General features: G+C 33.6%; 2 protein-coding genes across 4 annotated transcripts; one reads left to right on the top strand and one right to left on the bottom strand.

Moving 5' to 3' along the window:
* The first annotated feature begins 381 nt into the window (after positions 1 to 381).
* Positions 382 to 8,218, top strand: LOC106768324 (bifunctional purple acid phosphatase 26). Of its 2 annotated transcripts, none has more exons than XM_014653407.2 (10): positions 382 to 571; positions 1,040 to 1,268; positions 1,446 to 1,646; positions 1,858 to 1,969; positions 2,145 to 2,371; positions 2,997 to 3,135; positions 4,505 to 4,725; positions 4,875 to 4,996; positions 5,172 to 5,333; positions 8,016 to 8,218. In XM_014653407.2, the coding sequence occupies exons 2-10, from the start codon at positions 1,077 to 1,079 to the stop codon at positions 8,074 to 8,076; spliced, it is 1,437 nt and encodes a 478-aa protein (XP_014508893.1). In that variant the 5' UTR covers positions 382 to 571; positions 1,040 to 1,076; the 3' UTR covers positions 8,077 to 8,218. The 2 variants fall into 2 exon arrangements, with proteins under 2 accessions (XP_014508893.1, XP_014508892.1); XM_014653406.2 differs by lacking the exon at positions 8,016 to 8,218 and adding an exon at positions 7,537 to 7,919 and having other exon boundaries at positions 383 to 571.
* Positions 8,219 to 9,105: 887 nt separating this feature from the next.
* Positions 9,106 to 20,284, bottom strand: LOC106768613 (synaptotagmin-5). 2 transcript variants are annotated; one of them, XM_014653851.2, is made up of 12 exons: positions 19,993 to 20,284; positions 19,853 to 19,903; positions 19,644 to 19,764; positions 18,801 to 18,922; positions 18,178 to 18,279; positions 17,595 to 17,669; positions 15,458 to 15,537; positions 14,885 to 15,035; positions 14,561 to 14,791; positions 13,381 to 13,677; positions 13,192 to 13,305; positions 9,106 to 9,546 (listed from the first exon to the last, which is right to left on the bottom strand). In XM_014653851.2, the coding sequence occupies exons 1-12, from the start codon at positions 20,200 to 20,202 to the stop codon at positions 9,400 to 9,402; spliced, it is 1,701 nt and encodes a 566-aa protein (XP_014509337.1). In that variant the 5' UTR covers positions 20,203 to 20,284; the 3' UTR covers positions 9,106 to 9,399. The 2 variants fall into 2 exon arrangements, with proteins under 2 accessions (XP_014509337.1, XP_022639518.1); XM_022783797.1 differs by lacking the exons at positions 19,853 to 19,903; positions 19,993 to 20,284 and having other exon boundaries at positions 19,585 to 19,702.
* Positions 20,285 to 21,075: the final 791 nt, after the last annotated feature.

The following is a 21,075-nucleotide window of genomic DNA, read 5'->3' as shown; positions in this document are numbered from 1 at the left end:
AAGAAACCTAATATCAGAAAAAAAGAATTTCAAAAATAATAAATTCACTTCATTAGATCCACATCAGTCAATAAATGACATTTTATTATCTGACTGCACAGTTGGACAATTGACCACAGCCTTTTGTAAAAAGAACTAAATTGAACACTACTTTCTTTAAGATAAAATTGAACACAAAAAACTATGGGACCATTTTCAATTTTTCCAACCAAAACTGAAGAAAAAAAGACATTTAACCTAATTTTAATTATGTATTATTTAACTTATATATATTATTTTTATTTAAAAAGAATGTAAAGACGGAAGGAATGAATGATATGCTTCAGCTTGCGTATAATAATTTTATTAAATTATAATTACCGAACAAGAAATTAAACCGAAATGAAATATTGAGAGTGGAGGGAGAAGAGGACAAGGCATAGCAATGCATTAAATGCATTAGTTTTTGTGCACTATTCTTCGCCATAACCTTCCCTTCAAATTCAATCAATCAGCAATCATTCTTCTTCCCTTTGCTTCCTCTCTGCTTGCCTTCCCGTCGCTGTCTTCTCTGCAAATACTTCATTTCGAGGTAGATCTCTCTCTATGTCTCTTTCACATGTCTTGGATCTAGATCGTACATCACTCGCTTAGTTTTAATAGTCAAGGATGCATTGTGGATCATTACTAGTTGTGGAGAGTGTGGTGCATCTTCACGAACCTACCGCTGTTCAAAATCAAGACGATAATTAGGAAAACCTTGTGCAACTGTAACTTCGCCTGTTTTATGATTGAATTCGCATTTCAATGCAAGTTGTTTGCTTATGTTTATTGATTTCTCGTTTAGATCCGATATTTAGCGGATTCAAGTAGAGATCAAAGCTAGTCTCCATGGTAAAAGAGTGTGAAAATAAATAAACGAATCAGCGTGAGAGAGAATTGGAACACAACAGTGGAGATTTACCTTGAAATAAGTTATTTCAATGTAGATTACATCAAAATGTATTTCGCGTACTATGTGTAAAGCATGAGTGACAATCGTTGGGATTCTTGAATGCAGATGCTTAGGACTCTGTAGGCAGAGAAAGACAACATTCATGCCAATCGAAAGAAGAGAGCAGACCATGTTGCTGAATTTTGTTCTTACTTCCTTTTTCTTCTTGGTTTCAATTAGAGATGGGAGTGCTAGGATCACTAGCTCCTTCATTCGGTCAGAGTGGCCTGCAGTTGACCTCCCCCTTGATCATGAAGCATTTGCAGTTCCGAAGGGTTATAATGCACCTCAGCAAGTAAGTGATACAAGAATAACAAGGCTGATTTTATTATCTATGGGCTAATAGTATTTAAAACTCTGATGAGGATCTTACTCCTTGGAAAACCGTATTGGATATGTGAAGCAGTTTCACATTCTAATGTTTTTCCTTTTATTCAAACAAACTCTGCTGTATTGATTTATTCCCCTGTAGGTGCACATCACGCAAGGTGACTACGATGGAAAAGCTGTAATCATCTCATGGGTGACCCCAGATGAACCAGGGCCCAGCCATGTACAATACGGCACATCAGAGAGTAAATTTCAAACTAGTTTAGAAGGCACAGTTAGAAACTATACTTTTCATGAATACAAGTCGGGATACATTCATCATTGTGTTCTTGAAGGCCTTGAGGTACTTGTTGATCAAGTTAAGATAGTAGAGTTATCATCATCAATGGCATTATACTTGAAATGTCAAAAATAAAATCAATTCAAAAGTGAAGTCTAACACATAATACACAATATGTTTTCTTTTTTAAATTAATCTTGTGCTTGTTAATTCTCATCTTGCTGTGTGTAGAATGTGTGTTCATTTAATTAAATCAGTGATACCCCCATTTCAGTATAAGACTAAATACTACTACAGAATCGGAAGCGGTGATTCTTCTCGAGAATTTTGGTTTGAAACACCCCCCAAAGTTGACCCGGATGCTTCCTACAAATTTGGGATAATTGGTAAGTTTTCTGCTTTTTCACGATCGTTCTTCTACGAAATAGTTTTCTGTATCCTCAATTATAGTTTCTTTCTATTTTTATTTTACAAAATGTCTATGAAGATGTTCTTTTGCTATGAGTTCCCATAAGTTTAGTTTGTCGCTCTCATAAATGAATCATTGCATAAATATTGCAGGCGATTTGGGGCAAACGTTTAATTCTCTTTCCACCCTTGAGCATTATATACAGAGTGGAGCGGAGACTGTCTTATATGTTGGAGATCTTTCTTACGCCGATAGGTACGAATACAATGATGTTGGTTTGCGGTGGGATACGTGGGGTCGATTTGTTGAAAGGAGTACAGCATATCATCCATGGATATGGTCTGCCGGAAATCACGAAATAGAATACATGCCTTACATGGTAATATACTAACCTGAGTCTATCATGGGCCTTAGTTGTTCTAATTGCACTAAATTAATAGGCTGAAATGGACTAATTATTACGGGACCTATAAAACAATAAACCATCATCATGGTTTCAGCTTTCCCTTTCTTTTTCTTTTTTAGGAAATGAAAAGTATAAGAAACATGTTTACCTTTTATTCTTCTTAACTATGTGTGAGCTGGTTTGTTCCTTTTCAAACTATGCATGATAATCTGCAAAATATGAGTTAGCTGACTTTTAGCTCCATCAAACTATCTGGTGTGAACTAGATATATTCTTTGATACGCCATCTTACTATTTCTACAGTTTTGGAGCAACATCTTTTATATGCCTTGAACAACTAGATTATTTTTGTAGCTCTTAATATATCCCAAATTTCAAGTAGCAAACAACTACTTGTTTTGTAGATAATAAGATATTTCTTACTGTTTCGGTGAATGGTTGGCACAAGAACAGATGCTGAAGTGAATATTCATGTGATTTGTTGCAACACATTCACTTTAAGATGCTAATCTTTTCCCGTTGCTTATGTTTGAAATTTATATACTTGCATTTAATGTTAACCTGGCTCCAATGTCCTTATGCAAATATGCTTTTTCAGAGAGAAGTTGTTCCTTTCAAAAACTTTCTTTACCGATATACTACTCCCTATTTGGCCTCCAATAGCAGCAGCCCCCTCTGGTATGCAGTGAGGCGTGCGTCTGCTCATATAATTGTGCTATCCAGCTATTCGCCATTTGGTAACTAATCTCCTCTTTATCTACTTATTAATATTCCTTACATGTTGATTTATTTCAATTCAATTTTGTTCAGGTTACAACACATGTAATTCAGTGTTGCATATATGCGTACACACACACATAAAAGAACTATCTTTAATCTATGATAGTAAAAGATAAAATATCTATCCTTTTTGTTTATATTTTACCTAAAAGATAAACCAGTCTAAAAGATAAATTTAAAATTATGAAAGATAAGCTACAATAGAAATTGAAAGATAATTTTTCTATCTTAAATATATTTGTATTACAACACACCTCAAGTTGATATCAATAATTTCCAATTGGCTTCCCAAGGAAGTACTTTAGCTACCCCAGCCAACTCCAATTCAGAAGCGTCTCCTTCAAAGCATGTTTTTCTATCTAATCATCACTTACAATGATCACATAGCGTACATTAACTGGGAGAAGATGGAAATTTCCATTTGGGGCCTTGACTTTGTCTATATAACTCACGGATGTCATGGCCTTGACTAATCTTCCAAATCATGCCTGGAGAGACTGTTTGAACCCATACAAAGCCTTCTTGAGCCTAGAGACCTTGTTCTTTCCACCATAAATCAAATATGGAGAAAGACTTCCTTTTATAAGTCTCCATGAAGGAAAGAACATTTTCAAAATCAAATTGCTGCAAGACCAAGCAAAAATGGGCAGCCGGACTAAGAGTTATTCTCATAGTATTTATCTTGGCAATATATCTTGGATCTTTTCAAAGTTTGAGCGTGATTTAAGAAAATAAAAGTCGTAACTGTTATTGACTAAACTCTTCCTGGACACTGTCATCATTATTTGAAAGAAAATAACTTCTCTTATATATATATATATATATATATATATAAGTGGTGTTACTGTATCTTATATCTTAGATATTAATCATGTCTGAGTGCTGGGTGTGGCGTTCCTGTTGGAATCGGTGCTTCATAGTTCAAGATAGACATTTTTATTATGTTTGGCTCCGCTTCATTGTTCTGATAAAAACAGGAATGAAGACAAATAATGTCCCAAATACAAGTAAAATTGTCCAGATGGAATATGGTACCAATATAAGCAACCAACATTTGATTTTTCCAAACGGAAATAGGAAAAAAAAGAAAAAGGCTTTTCTTTACATTAGGATTCTGGTGCCAGTTTCTTAGGAATGGTGGAGAGCAGCATTCTGAAGTTTCCAAGTCTTAAGAATGTTAGATGTTTTGACTTAGAGCTGTACCTATTTTGGTTGAAAAGTCACTACCATTATGTATACTTGTCAACTGCCACATTTTGTTGCCGCGTGTTTGGTGTCTTGAGAACGTTTAATACTTTCTTGTGTGGTATTCTATGTGATTCACAGTAAAATACACGCCTCAATACATGTGGCTTCAAGAAGAGCTGAAGCGGGTTGATAGGGAGAAGACTCCTTGGCTCATTGTGCTCATGCACATTCCACTCTACAACAGTAACGGAGCTCACTATATGGAGGGTGAGAGCATGCGATCTGTGTTTGAGAGCTGGTTCATCAAATACAAAGTTGACGTGATCTTTGCTGGGCATGTCCATGCTTATGAAAGATCAGTATGTTTTTCACTTTCTACTCATTTGTTTTGGTTTTATCCCTACTCAGACTCTTGTATGTTTTCTTGCTATCTACAACTTGAGCAATATACATCTTCAGTCATCTAGTGTCGTAGTGGATTCTTATAATTTTTCTGTCATGCTTTCAGTATCGATTCTCCAATATAGACTACAACATAACAAGCGGAAACAGGTATCCCTTACCTGACAAATCAGCACCTGTTTATATAACAGTCGGAGATGGTGGAAATCAAGAAGGACTTGCTGCAAAGTAAATTAAACAAACTTTATCTAGTATCGTATTTTTTACCATTTTTATCTTGGGTTGGGTGTCTATTTAATCTTTACTAATAAGATTCAATTTTCGTTAGAGGTTAAGATCTGCAGTTACCATTTGTCAAATATGTCTTGTCATATGAGTTTCAATTCTATCCTTGGTCGTGCAGGTTTTTGGATCCACAGCCTGAATATTCTGCATTTCGTGAAGCAAGCTATGGACACTCTACCTTGGAGATAAACAATAGGACTCATGCTATCTATCACTGGAACCGCAATGATGATGGCAAGAAAGTACCAACGGACTCTTTCATATTGCATAACCAGTATTGGTAGGTTCACTCCACCTTTTATCGTCATAGCTATCAAGTGACTGGCAAAATGTGATTATGTTGCTGTTGTGAGGAATTGAAAGTTGTAATTGCATGAGCAAATGGCGAGACACAAAACGTAGACATTCTCCGCTACATGCATTTTATTGAAGATGATAATTGTAGAAGTTTAAAATCGTTATGGCCTGCATTCCAATAGTAATTTTGAGAGTTGTTTTGAGTGATGTTTTCTTATTCTTACATGTTGGGAAGGGTACAAAGAAACTTGCTTAACTGAACCCCTGGGAGTTCAAACCTTATTTTGGTTGACAAGAATCACAACACATGTAATACATACAACTTAGCAGAGTGTTATTGAGAAAAACTCGACTTTTACCTAGACTGGAGAATTCTGAATGGAGTACATGATTCGGGTAACAACTTTTACCTTATAGTTTTGTTAAATTAAGTCTAAATTTAAGATATTATCTGATAGGATATAATGTGTATGATAGGAGGAACATATTAAGAAGTAGCTCTTAGTTAGGTTGTTAGGGTGAGTGAGATTTCCTTTATATAATTGGAAGGTCCTAATATGCAGGAAACTTTTGGGGATAATTTTGTAAATTGTGCTTTAATTCTTTGTGAAGGGGAAACTCTTGGAGGAGAGAGTGCCATCCTATATTTGTGTTCTTTTCTGTCTATACAATAAAGAATATTACTCTTTTTTCTCTTTTCAATTTTGAATTTCTAACAAATTGATCCGACGGATCAAGAAGGTGTGGAAGCATAGAAGGGAGAGTCAATGCCTTGGAAAGATTGACCAGCGAATAGTGTAGATCCATAGTCAAGTTAAGGGAAAGTTTCCAAGAATTGAAAGAAATGATATGGGAATACCAAAATCAAAAAAGGGGTTCAAGGAAGGGAGAAATCTGTTGACAGAGCAAGAAAGGAAGGAAAAGAGGAATTTCTTCATGACATCAGGAAAGGAAAGAAAGAAGTAAAGAAGGATAGGGGTGATATTTTCTTATCCGATGATATGACAATATCACACTGTCATGGGATCAAGTTTCACTATTCCAACCTTGAGAACAAGGTTGTTCTTCTGTGGTGTGTAATGATAAGATATAATGTGTATGATAGGAGGAGACAAATTAAGAAGTAGTTCTTAGTTAGATTGTTAGGGTGAGTGAGGTTTCCTTTATATAGTAGGGGGGTCCTCTTATGCTGTGGATTTTTGGGGATGATTTTTTAGATTGAGCTTTAGCTCATTGTGAAGGAGAAACTCTTGGTGGAGAAATTGTTCTCCTATTTTTGTGTTCTTTTCTCTTTTCAATTATGGGATCCTAGCATTATTTGAGTTTATCTTTAATTCATTAAAACAGTCTTATTATACTTATGTACCAAAATAATAGTATTAGGAGTGAGGGATTATATTAAGAAAAATTCAAGTCGCATAAGATTATACATAGAATTTGAGTAGAGTATATAGGAGAAAACCCTATATTCTAAGATAGTTACTGTTCTTATGGGGCTAAGAAAACTTCTAAAATCACGTAATCTCTTGTTGATTAGTTTTAAGGTCGTCAGTCTTTTCTGACGGATCTCAGTCTCATCTAGGGTTCAGAGGAGGTGGTGTTCTTCGAAGGCACTTCGAAGTTGGTGCAAGAGTTACAATCAATGGAGTAGTAATAACTACGCAATAATATTAGTAGTGAATATTTTGGGCTAGTGGTTTATCTATATTATTTTTTAATGGATCTTTACCGGTATGGAACTCGGAGATGGGGTCTATGTCATTCTTAATTGTGGTTTAGTTGTTGTTTAGGAATGATAATTGGTTTTATAAACTTATTTTGTTTGATTGATTATGTAATGATTGTACATGGTTGTGCATGGGACTACTTTTCCTATATATCATTTGCAAAATATGCATTCACATTTAATGGGTCATGCATTCTAAATCTAAAGCATGGCTTATTTAGAAAATTATTTCTTTTAAAACCGACAAAAGAGGTTGTTCCTAAATTAACCTAAACGTACTGATTTTTAGTCCTTTTCTAATCACTTTGGATAGAGATAAAACGGTAACCTGGTTAAGAGTAGCCTTCTACTCTGATTCTTTGAAGATATATGTAAACCAATGATGTAATTTCTTGTTATGATGCTTGACGCACATTCAATGAATAATTGCAACCCAGTTGAGTTCTGGTAATGCATGCAGGGGAACGAATCGGAGAAGAAGAAAGCTGAAACATTTTCTATTGAGAGTTATAGATGAAGTTGCCGACATGTAATTCGTAACTTTGAAGCAGTGTGCTCCTTGGTGTATATAGTATCCGAGTGAGCAAAATGAAAGACCATGGAAATGCTATATGTATTGGCTTGTATGCATGTTGTGTTACCACAGCTGCTAAGAGTATTTAATGAACATATGCTTTTAGCAGGAAGAAAAAATTCGGAACCAGATATTATCTGCATATTGTTATGCTTCCGTTTCAGTGATCTCTGTGGCATTGTGCTAAAGAAAAAAATTAACTATCTTAAACACAGTCTTTCTAGTTTCAATATACAGTTACGTTATGACGTCGTTATACTTGTCTTAAATGGGAGTTTCTCATATTAGGGTTTAATTCCTTTTGTATAGTTCTTTCTGCTATTATCAACAAAAGCTTACACTATCAACTTCTCTTAAATTATTAGGTCGATTTTTCACTCTATTCAAACTTTGGAAATTGAGAAAGGACAGAGGACAGAGATCTAAAAGTTCTTGAGGACAAAGAACAAATTGAATTCATTTTATCAAATGGTTGGATGAAGTATTTAAATTTGTGAATACGTTTATGTATCAATGTAATGAATTTGGTGTTATCATTAGAAATTATTTGGTCGGTTTGTTTACTTTATTCTTTTTTACTCATCATATTCTTCATTAGTAGTGATCTATTACAACTTACAAGTCAGATTATGATTTTTTATTTTTATTTGTCAGGTTGGTTCCAGAATAGTAAACTCATGGAACCAAACAATTTAGTTATTTCAATGTTCTATATTTACTGAAATGATATATGGATTCATCGATTCATCATTTTAATTTTGTTGCTCAAGATTTACTATCCAGGTGACTAGACTTTCTTTTTGTTCTGATTATTTTCATTAATTTTAGTATGAATCAATTTATAAGCTAATTCTAGGACCTTGATCAAAACACTCAGCATTAATTGAGAATCCTTTCATTTTTTTTTCTTTCAAATATTTTAAAAAGTCAATATTTTCATATAATTGCTTCTTGCCGAAGATATTTTTGTCCCTTATGTTTTGATCCACTATTTTACTATTCTTATTTTTAAGTCATTACTTCAGGAAAAGGATGAATTGTAATGATTAGTGATTCCATATACGTAGCATCAATTTTAGAAAATCTCTAGCCGATAATAGTCTAAATCAAACGCATCGGTATTATACTGAGGATGCTCAACTTTATAGCCTCAAATATGATACGGAGCAACGAGGCTGAAGTGATCCATTTTCAACTCTGCCAGTGATTGACAATTCTAAATTCTCTAACACCACCACTAAATCAAAACATTGTAGAAAATCACCAAAAGTTAAAACCCAAAATGTTCGTCAAACACGACCTCCATATGCAATTTGATGTGGTGAAGCTTCTTACTATGTTCCTCCTTTTTCCTAAATGTAATTTTCTTACTGGTTTTGTTCGAAAGCTAAATTCAATGGCACGTCCCATGATTCCAAGTGTTTGATGTAAAATGATTCAGACAACATAATCATCGAGCGTGGAACTTACTTGTCACCTTATTCATATTTATTTAAAACATTCAATGCTAGTAACATTTAACAATGCTAGACAATAAAAGCAACAAAACTAGAGTTAAAAAACAACTATGCAACCACGTGCTGTTGATTTTACATTTGAATAGTAATAAATCACAGGGCTTATGGAAAATAATAAGAGGATAGAAAAATTCGTATATCATTATGTTTGACAAGTATATACATTGGCTAAGAATAACTACAATGAAGATACGAAAGAAGATGAGCGATGGCAAGAAGAAGGTGAGGAAATTTACGCATCACGGAAAATTGGTTGTGGCATCCATTTGAGATGCAAATTCAAATACCCAGATTTGGCACCATCTAGCTCAAAACGTTCTTTGTACTCTCCTTCCAGTATTACCCTAGTAAGCGTCAATATGCACCTCCCCATATAATCCTGCATGCCACACGAAAACAAAAACACACAAACTTTAACCTTTCACAAAATGACACAATTTCTGTAAACTCCCTTATAGTGAGGAGACTTGTAAAGCGAGAAAAATTACTTTAGTCTAATTCTTTATGATAGATACCCTTCATGGGCCGACTCATAGTCCAATAGTTTACCCTTACTTTAGGATGAATTAAAAATGAGTTTCATACATGTTTTTACTCAATATACAGTATCCTATTTTTAAACCTTAGACAAAACATCTTAATGTCAAACACGGCTTGTTTGGCGGACAAAGTAAGAAAACAGGTTAAGTAGGAAAAAGAATGAATGAAACAGGCTGTATACACCAGAAAACCTAGTACATAACAAAATTGTCATCATGGATAAGTGGTGGAATTTATGGGGAAGGCTAGGTAGTGAGACTGGGTGCTAATGTAACCATGAGGATTATATTATGGGTGGTCTGAGAGGAGTTCGATAATGGCGATATAGTAGTCCAAGAAAACTTGATAAGAATAAGCTTTGAATGACTATTTTAATAAGTGGATATATATTTAACTCAATCTTACACAATCTACATAAGAGACAAAATATAAGTTATAAGACAAAATATATATTATTACCTGGTATTATTCTTAATCGACATAGAATTCCAACAAAAAAAATTAATAGTGGCAGCAAAAAGTACCATGATTGGGGGTGGTACTAATAACAATGGGTAAAGTTAGAGCAATATTAGTTATAATAGTGATAATATTGAGTTGACAGTAGTGATGGCACTAAATGAAATTGCTCAACATAGACGAGTAATATTTCATCAAATTGATCGAAATTTATTAGACGGTTTCGGTTTCATGCGAAAATAACATTTAACAAATCTGAGCCAAACCATCAGGACGAAGAATGGTTTAGTTCGGGACCATTCATATGGATCAAATTTTCAGTAGTTACATAATGAAAAAATGTAAACGTAAATTGAGAAAATATATAATTCAAACTTTAAATTTAACAACACAAAAATCATCATAAAATTATTTTATCCGTTTTATTAAATTGAAGTAACATTAGACATCCAAATGTCAGACGCAGCAAGTTTCTCGCTTGGGGAGTAATATGGTACGAGGTTTTCCCCTTGAATTTATGAATAGAAAACTGTTCTTTTAATTCCAACACAGCCAACTCGTCACTAGGGCGGAACTTGTTAGAGTGAGGTAATTATTATCATCATTATTATTAGTTTGATATTGCTTAACTGGTTTTGTTGATAATTCTTGTGTTACTTAACGGTACTTTAACTTTTGTGTAATTGAAGTATATGATAATTTTAATTTTTTACTGCAATAGAATCGATTTATTTATTTATATTCATAAAAAAATGAGATTTATGTAAAATTATCAAGATTAGTTTCATCATTTTATTAAAAAAATAAGCACTTATGTGATTAACAACTTAAAAGTTCGTGTTAGAATATTCACCTTATTTATCATCAATATATTGTATTTAGAGTTATCCTATTTATCATGATTATATTGTATCTAGGTTACTCTATTTTATCATGTATTTTGCATCAAAACTTTTATATATAAAATGAGAGAGATCTTTTCAACCTTCTAGAATTATTTTATAATTTCAATCTCAAGTTGATATCAAAGCAGATTGTCTGGGTCTCTTCCTACTTCGTCTTTTTTGCTGCCTCTCCTCTTTCTGATTTCGTTCTGCAAGCTAATCCAGGGAGAACTTTGTCGTTGTTTTCCTGTTCTAACCCTATGAATGTTTCTAGGGTGGAAGAAAATAATTCGGTTTGGAGTCACTGGCAGGAAATGCAGTCCCCACCAACTTCACATAATGTTTCTCAAGAAGTTCTCACTTCTTCTTTACTCTCTTGCATATTAACCTCTTTCCCTTCTGTTTTAAGGTTGTCAAGATCTGAATGAGTGTTTATGTTTCACTTTTTTTCAATTGGTGATAGAGAAAATTGGGGTTAATGGTGTTTTCTAAGTTGGATGAAGGATAATGGTGATGAGGAAATTGATGATTGAAGTCTTTGAAATGAAGAAATAAATAAAAAATAAAATAAAAAAGAAAAGAAAAAACTTTATTTCAGCATTGTAGCTCTGTTTCAACATTGTTCCTTAGCCTCCTTTCATAATGTGTGTTTAGCTTTGTATGTTGTAGCAGCTATGATACTCTGTTGGGTGTCATTTATTTTCAAGACTCCAAGAACAGTATGTTGTTTATACTAAGGAATTTCAGCACCAAGATCATATATTTCAAATTGAGTTTATCTATTCCAAGCTTGTTTCATACAATTTATATGCTCCAACTTGAAGGAAATGTTAAAATATTTATTTTATTTATCATCATTATATTATATCTAGGATTACCTTATTTATCATGATTATATTGTATCTAGGATTACTTTATTTATCATGTACTTTGTATCACAACTTTCTTATATATAAAATGAGAGTGGGAGGATCTTTCAAGCCCTCTAGAATTATTTTAGAATTTCAAATTCAAGTGTTACACTTTATAGCACCTCCAATGGGATACCTATATTTCTACACAACTTATAGATATCATGGGAGAAAATGACAACTTAAAGTTTTTATAGAAGTTGCTTACATAAGAAATAAGCAAGGTCGCTTAACTATTCTAAAAATAATTTCTAAATTGAAATAGGGATTTTGAGAGTGGAGATAAAATGATACCTACTAAGCTAAGTTAAAAACTCAAACTAGATTCTACTATTGAAGTAATTAACCATACGTGGCAATATGCTATCTACTAAAAAAGAATTAAGAACCTATTGAATTCTTATGTTAGACAAATCCTCTGAAGTATCATATTAATTTTAAAGGTAATTCTAGAAAAAAATAATAAAATTTGTTAGCATATTTAATAGTATTAACTAAATTAACAATTTTTTTATTAGTGTGAATTAGTTAAAAGAATCTTAACCCGACGGAATCTCTCATGGCTGTAAAATTATAATCTCTTTTAAGATAAAATCCATATATAATAGTTCTCATGCATATATGCATGGTAAAGAGAGAGAAAAACAGATTTATTTACGAAAAAAGATAGACATAAACCCCCACTATAGAAACCAAAATCACTCAGAAAGAAAGAAATAAAACATACAAAATTTTTAGCGTTACTTTTTTGAGGTGTATCTCATTATATGCTCACATTTATAGGGGTGTTTGTTTTAAGCCTTCCTACCTAAAAGACCCCGAACTCACACAATGATCGAATGTCACTCCACCCCGCTCAGTGACTTGATGTTCTCTCCCTTACCTTTTTCTCACTCCTATCCTTGCTACTAACCCCCCTTCTTTTCCTTCCTACCCTCTTTGTCATATGTGCAGTGTTGCTACAACCCAGATCTTTATTTTTGCCCATTACTCATATTTCCCACATTATTCAACGTAGAAGTGTCCAAGAGTTTCATTAATTCAATAGTTGAGGATCCATAAATTGACACATCCATAGACTTCTAACCTCCGTTCAGTTGTTTTGATAATATATAATTGGCACTCCACATAATGTGTTAAAATCAATGCTAATTGACTTGAAATCATCAAGACAATAAATAAAAGAAAGTAATCTTAGAAACAAAATTCAACATAATGCAAATGTTTTACCTTTCCAAATGTGTCGTGGTCCCAAACTTCAACAATTAGCATATCATGCAATCCATCCTCTACAACAAAGTCAAATGTTTGATTCCAAACTGGATTCAAGCTGTCATTCACAACCTGAGAAATTAACAAACTTTTAGGACCAAGATCGTAACATGTTCATAATTAATTAAACCACAAAACTGGGAATACCCTGGTTTTATTTTTTGTTTCTGCTTTCTTCAAGGTAAGAACAACAAAAGGATCAGATTTCCCCAAGAAATCTGTTGCAGGCAAATCTTCAGCCGATACTACAGTGACAGAAAGGACTCCTCTAATAATAACCTCCTTTTTCTTTGGGGTAGTTGCATTTTCATTTGCATTAGACTCTATTCCATTCGTTGCATTTTTAAGAACCTTTTCTAGAGATGTCATTGAGTAGTTGGGAGCAAATGGATTTGTAAAGCTATTCTCCATGCCAAATGGACAGTACAAGAGCTCCAAGTGTACCTACGCAGAAAGAACAATAAATGTAGCACGTCAGATTTCACTTAATCAAGGGAAATTTTAACGTTGTTCAAAAGTTATTTTGAACTCAAATTAAGCTAATACAAATAGGCTTAACAAAGAAGCAAATATATTTATTATATCATCCATACAATCGAAAATATGTTCCGAATTGTATACAAAGTAAGGAATTATTATAAATCCATATTTACTGGTACTTTTGAACTATGAAATTCAAAGCACCAACACTTTCAGAGAGAAGTTGGTTTTGTAAAACTTAGGGTGCAAATCAATACCTCCTACAGACAACTTTGATGTTTGAACAGTATTTTCAGGAATTAAATTTTAATATTATACAACGAAAAATAAAAGTTAACCACTTCTTTCATCCATATATTGGACAGGGGCATAGCATGAATGACAAGACCAACCTACCCAAAAGCTTAAGGCACTTCCCTCTAGATGACAAAGCTTGATTGACTTGACACCAGGAACCACATTACCTTTTGAATGCACTTCGCACATATTCATCCCTATATCTTTGTATGTGTATGTGCTTTCATGCTTAGACTATTAAATATTTAGTTATACAATAATTTTAGCACATGACCAATTTGAAACAGTAATTTCAAATAAAAGTGGAAATAGGAGATGTATGACAAATAAGTGTTTCAAGTTCAGCTTTATCCAGCTCCAGGTATGCCACTCAAACAATTGTATTTCGCTAACATATTTTCAGAAAACACAATAGCTAAGCATTATAGTGTTAGTTGGAATTCAAAGGCAAACTCTAATGTCAACAAAAACTTTCTCCCCTCAATCAAGAATCTTCTAGCCCTCAATACTTTTAAGTTTTAACATAGCAAGACATGCATGTATTTCTCACCTGTCCTCTGTTCTTGTTATCCCTTTGGATCTCCAGATCCTTGACCAACTTCAACCAAACATCCTTCACTTTACCAGGTTGAAGTTCAGCAAGCCGCAACTGAGCACAACCAATCAATTCAGATGACTGTAGACCCTCGGAATCATAAACTTTAACAATTAGGTTTTGAGTGGACACATCTTCGACAATAAACTCAAAGTGCTCATTCCAAATTGGATTCAAATCATTATTCTGGAGGGAGAAAACAAAATTAGTTATTTTTACCGTAACTGAAATCCAATAACTTCCATAGGAAGATATAGAGAGGAAAAAAAACCAACATACAATTGTCTTGCTTTTCTTCATTCTGTCACGTAGAGGTCGTATGTATACTACAGCATATGGATCTGATTTTCCAATAATATCCTTGTTTGTTAATTCCTTTGCTTGCACAAGCTTTACTTCTAATATACCCACAGGCTTCAACTCCAAATCACTGAACAAGAAAATACGGTTGTGGTTCATAATGAAAACGTGTGATTTAATCAGCTGAGATCATACTGAAAGTAGTCCCGTGATCAAGTCATTTGAATTAGAAATTATCACATAATTTGCTATGGTATCTTAAGAATAGAGTATCTTAGATGATCTCTTGGTACTTCCTAGTTCTGGTGAAATTCATGATTACATAAATTTAATTTGGATTAGGAGTCAAGTATTTTGTTGTTGAAGTGAGAACGTTATTAATATAAATAGGGTCATGGACTTCATGGTTTGTCTTGTGAATCATATCCTTCACACCAATGTCAACATAACTTTATTATTCTGAGTACTTTTTTCCTCCCTCTATATCTAAACCCTCTAATTTTTAATATAATAACTAGAAGGGGAAAAAACAACAAACTGTGATTGATTTACCTGTAATCTCCAGGCAATATGGATACAACTTTTCTCACAGGCCATGTAATTGAATCTTCAACAGCGTCACGGATTGCCCCCTGTAATAATTTACAAGACCTAATTATTATAAAACATCTGAATTTCAGAAACCTGTCTAATCCATCTAATTAGAGAGAAAGGGACAAAATGCATAAAAAAGATATAGGAGCATGTTGGGATCCAATTGCAAGGTATGAAAGCATCGGATTCTAATGTAGACCACGTGGGGTTTATAAGGCATTGGGCTCTCCAACTACAATGACTAGCTTCTCTAATGAGGTCTCTTAGGCCCTGTTTGTTTCTCACGAAGAAAAGGCACTGATTTACTGTTGATAAGGAAATTGCTAAAACCAAAAAGAGTTTACACGGAAATCGAAATATAATATGCATCTCAACTTTCTTAAGCTCTATTGAAGAGATTTGCATGGAAATAGACTTAATCAAATAAAATAACATATTATATATTATCATCTTAAAATATAGCTTTTTTATGCATTGAACATTGATAATAATTTTTAATCTATCAAATCCATCACATCACTCACTAACTTCCATAAACTTTCATCTCAAATCCCTTCACTTTTCACCACCTTTCTCTTAATCCAAAGAACTTCACTTTGACCTTTATTTCTCCTCAAACATTTTCTAAAACAAACACACCCTTAAAGTTATTATTAATTGGTATCAGCACTTTCCACCATGTTTATGTCTCTCAAAGTTCAAACAAGAGGCACAAGTGGTGGCATCAATTTGTACAGGCAATGGAGCAGTAAAGCACAGTAGGATGATTAAAACCCAATTGTAAGCAGTGAGACTTAGTCTCATATTGTATGCATATGATTATAGTGCAAGGTTTATAAATCTTAAACTCTCCAACTGCATTGGAGATGTAAAGCGCGGCGGGATGATTAAAATCCAACTGTAAGGTGAGACTTATATTGTATGTATAGAATTACAATGAAAGGTTTATAAATCTTAAACTCTCCAACAATTATGAGCTGGTTCTCTCAAAGTTCATATCATAAAGAAAGATAATAAGCTCGGGTGATTATTCTGTTTATGAAAGATTAAATAGAGTAGATTACAATAATAAATTTTATAAATGATATGAAAGATAGCGCAATACCAAATATATACAGTAGCAGCCACCTAAAGTAACAGAGGTACATGTAAACTCAGAGGAACCAACATAATAATGACTTTATTTACATTTTCTACATATGAAAACAATTACATAGAACGCCTCATACTTGACAAAATATTGTTTATATAGACACTTAAAAGTTCATTTCAAAAGATTTCACAAACTTATAATGACAAAAAGCATCTGACTAGTGAATTCAGCAGTCAACATTTTCTAACTTAATACTCAAATTGAATACAACGTATGCTAACAATGAAGCAATGAAAAAATGTTGAAGATACGAAAATTGGAGAGGAAGAGGGATGCAATTATAACAGCTACATGCTTATAATTTAAATTTCACATTCATAATTCAACATCTTTCCTAATTTGATTTAACAAGTTAATACACAAAAAACTTTTGGATTTTTTTTTTTGAAAAAATAGTGAGATAAAAACCTATCTTTATTTATTTACTAATACTTAGCAGTAATGATGTTTGGTGAGTAAGCTGAACTTCAGTTACAAAAATTCACTTCAGAACAATATGCATTTTTATAACCAAGGTAAAATGAATGCCAAGTTATGGCCATTTTTTTTCAAACAATGGTGAAGAATGCAAAACAATCTTCTACCAAACTTCAATAAATGGTAAATCAAAAAAACAAATTGAATGACAGAGTTAAAAAATTTACTGGAGCTGATATAATTAATTCTTTTAACAAACATTTATGGGCTGCGTATTAGATTTGTGCCATGGCTTCTACAAATAAAAGGGTAATAAAAAACATAACATCTAGTTGGAAGACAAAAATAATTTAAAGTTACAAGTTTCTGCATGAATACTGGGAAAACTTTCAAATAACATAGTGTGCTCTATGACAATTAACATGACATATTCATCATCGGAGTCAGAGAGATGCTAAGCTAAAGCAAAGAATCGTGAAAAACTACAAACAGGTATCATTAACAGACAGTGGGAGTAGTCCAAACCTCAATTGCATCATATAATCCAGGGATTGCTGATATGTCGCCACCGACGACTTTAAGTGTAAAATCCAACTTTTTCTGAAAATTAAAATTCTGCGATGGTTAAATATATCACATGTGGTGCATAAGGTATAATGTATTTATAAAAGTATGGCTTGACAAGTGTTACAGGCATGCATAAAGAAATGTGATAGGTGCGCAGTGCATGTTGCTGTATTAGAGCACATTGAAGACAGAGATGTTCCGAGGACAGGGGCCATTTCCATAATTAGTGATTGTAACCATCAAGTCACAAGGTGGAAACCTTGCTGTTGAGGGTGGACTCACCTAGTATGCAAGAATAATTAAATACAAATCTAAAGTTCAATCAGATTTTATCCGTGAGACAAGTGCATTTTTTAGCCAATTATTTGTCTACATCTTGCAAAACATATAACATGTTTGCTTTGATTAAAAATAAACCCTAAGAGAGTGTCTGGCACCATTGTAAGACAAAAAACAATTAATACATACATTGAAAGTTTATCCCAATGTAGATGCACGGAGAAAAGTAAGAAATGAACAGATTTAAGAAGAGATATCATACCTTCTGCCTTAATGAATAGCTAATAGCTCCAAAACCAGGAAATTCATCAACTAAAGGCTTAAAGATCAACCTAAAAACACCAGTAAACCCAATATTTTTTACCTGAAAAGATAGTATAAGATCACAAAATCAACTATATTCTTTCAAAGAATAAACCTCACAAACTTAATGCATATTACTTAAGCAAAAAATTATAGATTTCTAATCAAAAAGCTTTTACTCACAAACATTAAATAATATTTTATGCATGTTAATAATCATGGCAAAGGAAGGAGGAAGACAATCTTTCCTTCACCTAGTCAAATGTTCTTCTATCCTCATAGTTCATATCAATGGGGTGCCACTAATGAAATATAAAAAAAAAAAAAACAAATCCAATATAATTAATATTCAGTTTAGGAGCTAATTGGATAAGATCTCTTGTTAAATTGGAAGAAATCGGGTCTTACAATAGTTTGAGTGAAAAGAAAAGGCACAGTTTGGCTTGGAGCCTTGAAAGATAAGGATAGGGAGAAAATTAACACAATAACCTAAACAACTGATCCATTTGAAAGCATCGAACCAGATACCGGTAATAACTAGCAACCAGACATGCAGTGGCAGTAAAAAGTTGAAAGAAGTACCTGCACTGGTAGTGCAACACCAAGAAGAGTTTTAATATCGAGTATAATACTTGGATTCCCATCCCATTGCATTTCTAGCTCCATTGTAACACCATCCCCTTCATCCTCAATTATAGACACACCTAAAGAAGAACATCAACAATTCAGAAGCTCCTCAATAAAGTAAAAATGATAGCATGAAATGGGTAAAAGAAGAACCCACTTAAATATTTTTGCATAAGCTAGAAGCAAGGGAACAACAAATAACCTCAAGTTTGAACTTGTTAGGATTCATGCAATTAAAAAGATGCGAGTTTGAGGGCATGCCTCCTAGGGCAGCTGAAAAATAAAACCGGTAAAAAATGAAGCACAGTGGAAAGGCTATCATTTCTTTTATGGTTCACCGATAGTCGAAATTAGAAAACCATTTTAATGTCATAGAAGCAGAGGCCAAAGCTCATAAGGTTGGTGAAAAAACTGAAATCTAGTTGTCCTATTTTCAAAATATGTTACGCGTGTTATAGAAGTATCAAATCATTTATGTTTCAGCTCTTGAACTTTAAGCGTACTTGATTCATGATAATTCATCTACATTTTTGTTTTTATTAAGCAAATATATATTGTCTGCATTCCCATTTCCCATCTACTCGGTTTCCACTCCATTCAGCACTGCAAGCCAGTTCCCCTACAGTCCAAACCCGGCTAAAGAAATGAAAAATGGGAAATCAAATAAAAGCAAACAAGTCTTGGACTGTTGGTAAATCACAAATACGTCTAAGTAAGCACATTCAGATGACAACAGTACCAATTGCACCATAGGAGATGCTGATTGCCAAAAATCCAAAGCAATTGGATCGAACGGACCTGTGAACTGTGGAGCCACAGTACCAAGTGTAAACTTTGAAAACTTGAGAGAAGCCAATATCACGGGTCTGTATTGTTCAAGAATGGGTTCCACCGACGTCTTTATGAGCTCAGAAGCGGCCTAGCAAAACCGACACATGAAAAAAATAACAAAAAAGAAATGAACAACCACCAAGAAAGCCACATCTGAAGCATAAACCACGAGCTACCTCATTAACAAAGGGCCAGATCTTGGTGAGATGCGAGTTAAGCCATGTCAACTGAAAACAACATCACAACAGCGTGAGTTCAAGACCGAATTTGACACGATGAGATAAAAGAAAGTGCGTGTTGAGAGAAGAAAGCTCAACTTCTGGCTGGAAGAGAAAACGACCCAGGAAGGGTAGAACTGAGGCGGCAAGATCTTTCTAGAATCTTCGACGGTCATCCTGGCGAAGGCGGCGATGGTGGTGGCGAGCTGAGAGCGTTGGGCGGCCCGAGCATTCTCGCAGCGGACGAAACCTACTATGATGCCCAGGCCCACGACAATTCCGACCACCACTCCGAAAACGAAGCCCATCGAGAGAGTGTGAAAAGCGTGAGACTCGTGGGCTTGTGTTGGGTTTAACCAGAATCCGAAGTGTTGAACCTGCGACTGTCTGATGGTGATAAAAAGAAAGATAAAAAACAATCAAGTTACTGTGGTGATTATTTGACGGTTGTTGGTTGGAAGGACATGAACGGTTTGATTTGTCTGAAGAAAAAGAAAGTCAAATGAGTGTCGAATTACCGCATTGACTTCACCTTTTCTTTTTTATTTCACTTTTTATGTGTGGCTTTAATCCTCATTTTCTGCCGTCCAACCAATCCAATGTTGCCTTATGGCAGTTCTGCTTCTTCGGATAAGGTACTCGTGAATAGGATTCCTTAACAAACAACCTTTGAATCTGGAAATGAAGACGAAGAAAATGTTAAAATATAATTTGTTCATTTTAGCTTGTTTTCTTAAATTTTAAAGAAGATTTTTTAACAATACTCTTCTTTTTTAAATAAATAAATAAAGTAACCTATATTAACAATGAATTATGTAAATGATTTGAGTGTAGGAAAAGTTCTTTTAATCATATGTTTCTATCAGCATTGCAACGACTTGGTCATAAAGAAGACAATAGCAACCTTATCCACCACAAAACAAAGTTTATGAATGTTGTAATTTGTGAGTGTAAGTATGAAAGAGAAACATATTGAGAAAGTATGGGAAATTCCAAAGTTAAAAGTAATAACTCATGTTTAAAGATAATTATAGCTTAACTTTCGGTTATAACATAATTTTTATTACTTAAGCTTATTAACGTCTTTATAATTCTGTTTGTAATTTGCTCTGTAATGAAAGTTCTTTGAAATTCTTTTGCTCATATTTGTACTGTTCTTAAGGAGAAATAGTATTTTAAAG

This window comes from Vigna radiata, chromosome 7, assembly GCF_000741045.1.
Source record: "Vigna radiata var. radiata cultivar VC1973A chromosome 7, Vradiata_ver6, whole genome shotgun sequence".
NCBI lineage: Eukaryota > Viridiplantae > Streptophyta > Magnoliopsida > Fabales > Fabaceae > Vigna > Vigna radiata.
Note: the sequence above shows the minus strand (reverse complement) of the source record. Positions and strands in the feature narration are given on the sequence as shown.

What these genes read in the sequence shown, in the direction of transcription:
- LOC106768324 (XM_014653406.2), top strand. Translation starts at nt 1,077, where the DNA reads ATGCCAATCGAAAGAAGAGAGCAGACCATGTTGCTGAATTTTGTTCTT. An exon ending in CTACAAATTTGGGATAATTG is followed by an intron (nt 1,970 to 2,144) that starts GTAAGTTTTCTG and finishes TAAATATTGCAG; the next exon opens with GCGATTTGGGGCAAACGTTT. An exon ending in ATATTGCATAACCAGTATTG is followed by an intron (nt 5,334 to 7,536) that starts GTAGGTTCACTC and finishes TAATGCATGCAG; the next exon opens with GGGAACGAATCGGAGAAGAA.
- LOC106768613 (XM_014653851.2), bottom strand. Translation starts at nt 20,202, where the DNA reads ATGGGCTTCGTTTTCGGAGTGGTGGTCGGAATTGTCGTGGGCCTGGGC. An exon ending in TCTGGCCCTTTGTTAATGAG is followed by an intron (nt 19,765 to 19,852) that starts GTAGCTCGTGGT and finishes CGGTTTTGCTAG; the next exon opens with GCCGCTTCTGAGCTCATAAA. An exon ending in GATTATATGATGCAATTGAG is followed by an intron (nt 15,538 to 17,594) that starts GTTTGGACTACT and finishes AAATTATTACAG; the next exon opens with GGGGCAATCCGTGACGCTGT.